The sequence below is a fragment of the Pelmatolapia mariae genome, linkage group LG5, assembly GCF_036321145.2.
Source record: "Pelmatolapia mariae isolate MD_Pm_ZW linkage group LG5, Pm_UMD_F_2, whole genome shotgun sequence".
Lineage (NCBI taxonomy): Eukaryota > Metazoa > Chordata > Actinopteri > Cichliformes > Cichlidae > Pelmatolapia > Pelmatolapia mariae.
The window spans coordinates 17,821,430-17,831,522 of NC_086231.1; the positions used below are offsets into that span (position 1 = coordinate 17,821,430).

The 10,093-nt window shown below is 38.6% G+C and overlaps 1 protein-coding gene across 1 annotated transcript; it reads right to left on the minus strand.

Moving 5' to 3' along the window:
* Positions 1-695: 695 nt before the first annotated feature.
* Positions 696-6,403, minus strand: mrto4 (MRT4 homolog, ribosome maturation factor). The gene is made up of 8 exons (XM_063473003.1): positions 6,310-6,403; positions 5,998-6,056; positions 5,779-5,882; positions 3,818-3,899; positions 3,662-3,729; positions 3,427-3,578; positions 1,832-1,908; positions 696-1,742 (listed from the first exon to the last, which is right to left on the minus strand). Exons 1-8 carry the CDS (start codon positions 6,335-6,337, stop codon positions 1,593-1,595), a joined length of 720 nt encoding a protein of 239 aa, XP_063329073.1. The 5' UTR covers positions 6,338-6,403; the 3' UTR covers positions 696-1,592.
* Between the last annotated feature and the right edge of the window lie 3,690 nt (positions 6,404-10,093).

Consider the following 10,093-nt stretch of genomic DNA (forward strand, 5'->3'; position numbering starts at 1 on the left):
TGAATGAGATTTTTGTTAACCATAACCGTGATTGTGCTCCTGCTCTGTGGAAGATACTGGAAGAAAAGTCATTTCCAGGCCATAGAGGTGGTTCTGCAGGCTTTAGAAACAGCGTACGGGTCAGAGAAACCCTCGCTGACTTCTGCTGCTATGCACTGGATGCATCATCACTCTCAGCTTAAGGTACCCACATGGACAGCTGCAGTGACAAAAAATGTTATGCTCATGGTAATTTATGTATTTACCGGGTAAAGATTAGCCACACGGTTAAAGTAATAAACGGAACATTTCAAATTGCTACTACTGGAAACCTGAAAATTAAGAACTATGAGTTACCACTGAAACACTGTGCTTTGTGGTGTACCAGTAAGCCTGAAATGAAGTCTCTTATTTTCTGAAAACTATCCCAAGAGTCAGTAGTTACACAGCCTTTGAGGTTTTTCACTGAAAGATTTAACTAGTTTTTAATTACTGTAATTATGTTTTAGTGCAGTGGAAATACCCCTACTGGAGGTAGAACAAAACATGTGTTTTTCATATTGTCTGCAGGTTTGTAATATTTGAAATGGATTCTTTTAGAAAGAAAATACCACAAAATACCAAGTGAATAGGAGATACTGCATGTAAACTACATATTCTGTAATGACCAAGATTTTGTTCCTATTTTTATTTTTAAATTGTAACAAATCCTTCACATATAAAAATCTTAATAAATTAACAGACTCCAGCTGTGCAATTCCTGTTTTGAGTATTTATATTAAATTATCAGCTACAGCTGCTCATACCTTACTACGAGCTATAATCTCATAAAACCCTTGCCATAGCAGTGTCGTTTTCTCCAACTCATGTCTCCAGGGTGACCTTGGAGATGGAGTCATTATTGGCATGTCGAGCATGGAGCAGCTTCAGCAAAACATGGCCGCTGCGGAAGAGGGTCCTCTGGATCAGAGAGTGGTCGACGCCTTCAAAGAAGCCTGGAATCTCGTAGCCCACGAGTGTCCAGACTACTTCAGATGAAGACCTTCTTGATCATTTAATTTTACAGAAAAATGTTTTTCCTAATTACACTTAATTAGGCTTTTTGAATTCTACCCTGAAGTGTACATTTTCTATCCTTTGAATAGATCAGTACACCTTTTGCATTTTTAATCAAAGAGCACTTCATTGTCATGTCTATATAAAAAAAACAACATTAATACTCTTTCATGGAAAAATAACTTTCTGAAGAATCTGGATTAAATTTGTCACATCAACAAAACGTGTATATTATTCATGAGTGTTGGTTTAACATGAACAGTGATTTACATAGGTGTTTGAAAGGAAAGGGACTTCCACACAATATCAGTCCCTCACTGTGCTGAGGGAACTTGGGAGAACAATGACATCCCAAACGATTTAATCCTTTGAATACAGTCCACAGTGTCCAAAACTAAAATTCAAGATGAAGGACAGAAGTTCATGTTTTGTAGGTATAAAAAGACCAGAGAGACTACAGACTGCAGCACTGGCTGTCAGGATGAAAGCTAAATTAAATGTCCGTCTGCTTTTGAAAGCAGGAATTTTCCTTAATATTCTCCTCCCTTGCAGAAGTTTCATTCTGCATCATCTTCATCATCATTATCATCTTCCTCATCCTGCATAGACTCTTCCTCACCAGCGAAGTTCTCAAACTCGCCTGTTTCTGAGTTCCACATACATTTGATCTGCACCTTGAATTCTGCCATCTCAATACCAAAGAGTTTCTGTGGACAAAAAACAACCCTCAGTCAACCGAAATACATTTAGTGTGTGACAGTCAACATTTTTAATCAAGTAAAAAAAAAGAACTCACCAGAATACGAGCCTGCTCTGGAGTGAGCGTGTCCCCCTCTTTACAAACTTCATAGTCCTTCAGCAGTGTTACCACTCCTGTAGCACAAGATAAAAGAAGTTGGCTTTATATTTAAAAGCAGTGAATTCACACATTTCATGAACACACTAATACCGACTCGGACCTGATTTGAAGCAGAAGCCTGATATTGCTTACATAGACTGTATATACTGTAGCTACAACACACCTCCCACTTATAGTGAAGCCTCAACCTGCTGTTGTCATCTTTCAGTATTGAAATAAGATGTGAGGGGTGGAACTAACAAACAAATGACTGACACAGCACCGTCACGCAATGGCCACTTGTCAGTCACAGGTTTGGTCTGCCCTATTCTGTTTCATCGTCCTTTTTCACCATGCATCTTATTTACAAGCTGAACATCATTTGACAGAGGCTATAAACTCACCTATATTACGGAAAAACGATTTGGGCCTTATTAAGCCAACTTCAAGTTTTTACATTACAAAGGTTCACGTCTTACTACGGGTATATTGCCATGGTAACATCAGCCCTAACCTGCTTTGTAGCAGATCATGTTTAAGATAAGAGATCAACACACAAAACCAGTGACCAATCAGTTCTCCAGAATATAGCGCAGATGCAAATATCAAGTCTGTCCTTCCATGAAGGTCCAAAGAAATTCCTAGGAGCAACTTTATTCATCCATTTTTTTCTCTCCTGCTTTCTACTAACAATTTTATACAGGCAAGTAATTTGACATTTTCTACAATTATTAATACAGCAATATCCTAAACCTTGAACTTGTTGACTTCAGAAAAATGAGTCCACTTACTAGTTTGAAGTACGATTTTATTTGTTTTATGCACGCATACAGCCTGTTTTAAACCACTGGGGAAAACTACTTACACTAAGGCAACACTTTAATTTAACTGTAATTACAGTCAGAGCTTGCCATGTTTAATGACAGGGCAGTTTTACTGATAGGTCTTTGCCACTTTTCCCGTCCTGGGAAAATAAATAGATTTTACTTAGCACTTTTATAATCTTGCTAACCACACCACTTAACGCACAGATATATTCCTACAGTGCTTTTGAACCTTTTTTGATCTAACATATTTTACTTTTTTTATTTGTAAAGTATGCCAGTCTGCTATCACAATACCTGTCCATGTTTGTGAGTGAGCATATGCAACAAACATTGCCTTTTTTGGGGATTGATTGGGGAAACTCTGGGCTGACTTTACTGAGCTGATAATCACCTTTGTGTGACTTCTTAGCATAATTACCAATGTTAGAGCAAGTAAAAGCTCTGTAGTACAGGGAAGCATTTACTTGGACTTCTGTACAGTCTTTTTTTTTTTTTTTTTTTTTTTTTTTAAACAAGATGCCACATGCTGATCATTATAAAGAATGTCAGTTTAAGCCACTTCCACATTGATTACATTTTCAGTCCTGGAAGCTACAACCATCTTTTATATACAGATTGTGATTTGTCAACTCACAGACCTCCATTAATTAATACCAATTTTAAAAAGTTAAAATCCATTGAGCCACGGTGTTGTAGTGGGTGATGAGAACAGTCCTTTAATCTCACCTTTCTTTAGAGCAGTAGGAAGCCCTAATTGCCTCAACTGGGGTTCCATTGAGTGAGTAAACTGTTCAAGGGGTCCCTCATCCAGAGTCACATCCATCTGAGCCTGGTTTCCTGCGCGAGCATAATCCACCTCTTTGAAATGACTGAAATATCTGTGGGTAAAGAACATCGTTTAGTGATTCAATGAAGACATTGGAGGATCACTGCAACAAAGATGAATTTAGCATAGCCTTACTCTTGTACTTCCTCCTTTGTTTTATTTGTGAATAGTACACCCACTTCTCCACGCAGATGCTTGCCGACCTGAACATTATCGAAATGAATAAACATATTGAGTGACGGCAGTAAACCACAGCAGTAACTTTTCAAGTTTGTCTGAGATCTTGCTTACCTTGTGCAAATTATCTTTGTATTCATCTGTATCTCTTTTCCCCAGAGCAATAATCATGACTTTGTTTTTGCCGAAGAAGAATCTGTGGAACAGAGATGAGATCATTGACACTGTTGAATAAATATAGGCTCTTTCCAAATACTTGTTTAACATTTTTGAGAACTGTGGTTCATATCAACATGCTGCAAGATAGGATTCAAGTGTATCCCATAAAAAAACAAACACAAATCATAATGATGCTGACTTTTTAAAAATGATTGATATTTAAGCTGATTGCTGACCAATAACAATCAATAGACAAGACGTTTAACTATGAGATAATATGGTTACTTTTCTTCTAGAAAAAAATCCACACCTATTGTACCCATTCAGTAATATTCCTTATCCCATAGTCAACGTGTATATTAATTGCACTATTTTACCAAAAACTTTAATTTCCATACTTAAAAAGGAGTTATAAGCAAGAAACCATCCAAAATAGTATCTCTTCTACACACAAAAGACTAACATATAGAAAACTCTGTTCCATGCCTTTAATTCAATTTCTCCTCCTCTTCTCTTTAATGTAATTTTACCTCCACTTGACTGTAACTGCAGAAGTGCATCCTACTTACTGGCTCTGTTAAAATAATCAAGCCTACTAACAGGCAACTTAAGATGAGGGGGAAAAAATGTAGTCATTAGAGACTGTAACTGATGCCTCGTACTATACGACAGTGGAAAACTGAGACCTAAAGAAGAACACATGCAAATCTGGAGGAAATGGGCCACATATTATGAATTTTTTAAAGTTTCTATGACCTTGCTATATACCTGCTCGCACTACTGCACTCAAATAAAATGAAGACAAGGAAAAACCTAAAGCAATATTTTGCAAATTTCATGGTAAATGGACTCCTTCTTGAGCATTCAAAGTGCTTTATACAACATATATCATTCAAATAAACGTTAATACATGCACTGTTTTCTATCTCTAAGTGTTTTCTATCTAACATTCACACATTCTTTGTCATATTTTTCATGCCAAATGCTTTCAGTTGGTCACAGGTCTACATATTAGACAGTCTACTTTAGCGCCCAGACTCTTCTACTTAGAAGTCATGCTGTTGTAATATATGCATTAGCATTTTCTTGCTGAAACATGGATGGATGGGAGGATGGGAGTATGCTTAAACCTGTATATACCTTTTAGTACTTTCCAAATGTGCAGTTCTGATAACAAGTTCTTTAGTCTGGAAAACAGGGCGTCCATATTTTGCTGCTATCAAATTCAAAATAAGCTAGCTAGATTTTTACCTTTTTTCAGTTCGAAAATTTGATACGTTTTCTAAGTTCTATTGTGGATATGGGTTTAGGTGATTTACACATGTCTTCATATCTATATTTTACACAGCATCCCAATATTTTACGAATTGGGGTTGTCCATGTAATAATTTCTTTCTCGAAGGGCTCCAACATGAGTAGAGGTGGCAATGCCACCGAGAGAACCAAGTGCAACCCAATTCTTGATACACACACACGTACCTTAGTGCAGTACTAGGACTGAGCCTTGAAATCAGAACCCTAAGATGTCATTACCTGATGTGAAAAGGGAAAAACCATCTTTGAATCGAGGAGGGGACCTAAGGGTATATCTTTCGCCATCGTACAATGCTGTGATTGCAGCCATTCCCCAACTCTCTGTGAATGGTACTCATGGCCATTGATCAGTGGGCTTTGATCAGTAGTTGTTGATCAATGGTCATGAGAATTTGCATAATTATGATGAAGAAACTGACCTCCCAGCCCATTGTTCCTTCAGTGGGCTGGTTTCAGTCATTATGCAAATGTACTGTTATAAGATTGGGGAAACCTGCAGTCAGCTGAGACTGAAGAAGTCACTTGGATGAGTGACGAAACATTTCTCCCACTGAAAACGCTACGTCCAGATGAACAGAATCAACTTTTGGAGATGTCATTACCTGCTGTGTTTCCACGCTGTCCGGATGTCTTTCAGCTTGTTATTCCTCATATTAGCCACCGAGAATATGAACAGGTTTCTGTAGGTGTCCACACATTCCCGCAACTAAAGAATAGAAATAAGGTTTAGGTACTTCAGGTGTTTTGGAACAGACCTAGCCTAGCTGAACTTAACACGTCCCCGTTACAAAGATGGTGACTGCAGCACTGAAAACACTCACCTCCTGAATTAGCTTCTGTTTTGACTCCAGCCCCTTCTTGGCTGTTTTCGTTAAAGAAACTGAGGAGAAAAATGCGAAAACTCACGATGAACAAATGTCAGCCAGCAGTTTGCGTATACACGTGCATGTATCAATGAGCAGCCAGGAGTACAACCATGCTGAGGCAGTTAAGCTAACGCTAGCTTTAGTTAGCTCTCTCTTGGTAGCTTTCACTAGTGAAAAAGAAGTTTTACAAATACAACATCACTTAAAACACTTCACCGACGCCCATATGCTTTTACACTTGAAAAAGATGTACTGTGCTTTACTCACTCTTCTTATCCCTCTTTGATTTCGGCATGATTCCTCCTCACGATGCCACAGCAGCAGACACACACGTGAAGTAGAAGGACCCCAAGTGTTTCTGTTTAGCATGGCTGACCATTTACTGCCTGACATAAAAACAAAAAAACAAAAAAGCGTTATATATGTATTAATAACAAATAAATGTTTGACTTCTATAATTTTTGTCACCTTAAGTTATTGTGATTTGCCGCTATATAAATAACACTGAATCGAACTGAATTACACAGTAAGATTAAATGATACGGGCAGCACAGTGGTTAGCACTGTTGCTTTACAGCAAGAAGGTCCTAGCTATTAGCTAGGTTTCATTTGACGTAGACGTGACGTCGACGTAAAGCGCGAAATTTGACTGGCGGTCGGAAGTGAAAAAGATAAGCGCAAAATCACAGACAGACAGTACGCAAAATGCCTATGTCCTGTTGTGTTTACGGATGCTCCAGTAGGTCGACCAGAGAAACCGATAAACGGTATTTTAGGGTACCAAAAATAGCCCAACGAAGAGGAGAAAAATGGAAAATTCTAACCGAAAAACGTAGGAAAAAATGGATTTTAAATTTACGTTTACAGTCGGGAGGAGCAGAGTCTGCCAATGCCCGTGTCTGCAGCGACCACTTCGTCAGAGGTAATGTTATGTTTGCAAACGAACTTATTAGCATTAGGTTGTCGTTAAATTCTCGTTTACTTAGTGCTTTTAAGTTAGTAGTCTAATATTGACTTGATTGGGACTATAGGCTGCCCAAGTGCTTTGGATGACGAAGAGTCGGAGGACTGGGCTCCGACGGTCAATCTCGGCTACGAACGAAAACCCAGATCGGAATCAGTTCTCAAACGAGAGAAAAGAATGAAGCTTAAGGCAGAACAGCATCGATGTGCAGAGGCGATTTTGGATATGCAACAGACGGCTGAGAGCCCGGATTTGAGCCTAGTGACAGTGGAGAACCCCGAACTGCAGCTTCCAGCTGAGGTTTACCTTGAAACAAACAACTGTCACTCTAACGAAGTCCTAAGGATGTGGCATGTTTGTTGACGTTAAAGCCGCTACCGCTAACTGTTAGCGTGTTTAAGATAAAGCAATATAAGAACAAACACTCACCCTTGCAAACACCAAACTGTATCCATCACGGAGACGTTTTGTTCCAAGGTTGTGGACCCACCCGCTGACAAAAAAATTGTACGCCTCCAGACTCTTGAAAGCTTTCATTTGCTGCCTAGTGTAGTAAGAAGTCTGGAGGACCAAGTAGTTGGTGATATCCACAGCCTCGATAGTAGGCAAATCCTTTACTTCTGTGGTGTATTCGGACATTTTCAAAGAATACGGATCACGTCCGATATATTTTTTAACTATCTGTTTATATCTCTCCCGAGAAACGGGGTCTAAAGTTGCACAATAGCTTCTCTCCTGACTCTCCACAGTGTCCTCCATGTTTACTTCCGCCCTCCACTCAAAAATCGCGCTGCCTCCGCACGTCATCAGAACCACGTGACCGCAACCCAACTATTCCACCATCAGTGTGTCTGTACGTTTGCATGTTCTCCCCGTGTTTGCCTGGGTTCTCTCCGGGTAGTCCGGCTTCCTCCCGCAATCCAGACATACAGTTAGCGGGTAAAGGTTAATTGGTAACGATAAATTGCCTTTAGGTGCGAATGGTTGTCTGTGTCCGTGTGTTAGCCCAGCGACAGACTGGCGACCTGTCCAGGGTGTACCCTGCCTATCGCCCTAAGACAGCTAGAATAGACACCAGCCGCCCCTTCCACCTACTCGCGACCCTGAAAAGGATAAACTGAAGAGGATGGATGGATTAAATAATACATTTCGCATCAAACTAGGCACACTAGTGATGGTGCTTGACAACATGTTATACACGCAGTGATTATTTATTTATAATTTTATCATTACATTTTTATTTATTTAACTATTTTATTTCATTTAAATATTTTTTCCTGTTCTCTTGCGATCATTATTATTATTATTTCATCCATTTTAGCCACTTATTATTACCTATTTAATTAATTATTTTTTTTTTTTGCGTTGAATTCCGTTTTATGTATACAGCACCAAATCACAACAACAGTTGCCTCGAGTCGCTTTATATCGCAAGGTAACGACCCTATAGTAATACAAGAAAAACAGATAAAACCCCCACAATGGTAAATGGACTGAGTCTTATATAGCGCTTTTCTACTCTCCCGGAGTACTCAAAGTGCTCTATAAAACATGCCACATTCACCCAATCACACCCATTCCCACAAGTCTCTATACTACTTTCTAACTACATTCACACACATTCATACTCCGTTGGATGCATCGGAGAGCAACTGGGGGTTAGTATCTTGCCCAAAGATACTGCAGACTGGAGGAGCCAGGGATCGAACCACCAACCTTCCGATTAGTAGGTGACCTGCTCCACCCCCCTACTCTTGACGAGTGTAGGAAGGAAAAAGTCTCTTTGAACAGGAAGAAACCTGCAGGAGAACCAACCAAGGAGAGGCAACCATCTGCCACTACTGGTTAGGGGTGAGTGGATGAAGACAGATCAGAAACATGCTGTGAAAGAGAGCTAGAAATTAATAATAACTAATAATTAAATACAGAGAGCTGTATAAACGCATAGTAAATGAAAAAGGTGACTGAAGAAGAAAATTCAGTGCATCATCTGAATCCCCAGCAGCCTAGGTCTATTGCAGCAACTTCATCTATCATCTATTTTGTTATGTGCTATTGAATAACTTTTGGAATAAATAAAGTATATCATGGAATACATGAATTAAATAAATTACTAAAGATCTAACACCAGTGTTCATAGCAGTTTATAAAGCAAGACATTCTTCTCCTCTAGAAATACATGAAATTTGGCAGCACAACTTATTTAAGATAAGTTATTTAAAATGGCTTACTTTGTAGCAAAAATAATAAGCCAATAGAAGGAAAATTAATGAGGAACTTGGTTTGTTTGCATCACTTATTTCTGAACTAAAATGTCTTTGGACTTGGATGAAGATTCAAAGTTAATTCTAAGATAATAAGGACAATGGACGGATTAACCCGCTAGGTGGCGCATGAGCAAAACAACTTCATAAGTGTAGTAGCCGAATGTGACAAATGTATAAAATGCTCAAAGGCGCATACTTGCTTGAGCCACTTGCTCTTATAACCGTGTCTGTCTTTGTTTTATTTGCAAAAGATTTCCACTTGTTCAAGTCTGGGCCTTTATGAGATGTTTGGGCACGAGGGGCATTTTGTCAGCTTCGGAAATGATGTAATCATAGATTTATCCACTGTGATATCACCCTTTCACATAATGATCCTGATAATCCTACAGACTATAGGTGTATACTGTATGACATAATAATAAAGAGGTAACATCAAAAAGGCATAAGACATGTTAGGACAAGACAAGAAGAAAGGAAATTTAAAACGAAAGCATATAAACGTAAAAAAACCATACAATGTTCGAATGATTCCTTCATAACGACATAATAGCCCTCTCTTATTTCTCTTCTTTGCACCGATGCTGTAAATGCAGGTCCTGTGTGTGTGTTTTTATACAATAATATACAATTATTATTATTGCAATACAATATTTTGGAAATATACTGCAGGCCTATGGAATTTGAAAAAAACAAAACAAAAAACAACCAATCAGACTGTGACTTCGCTAAAATTCAAACATATCACATACAGAGTAATACAGTAATACAGTGCAGACAGAAACTGCCACATTGTGTGTCCCTATAAAAATATACACGTTTA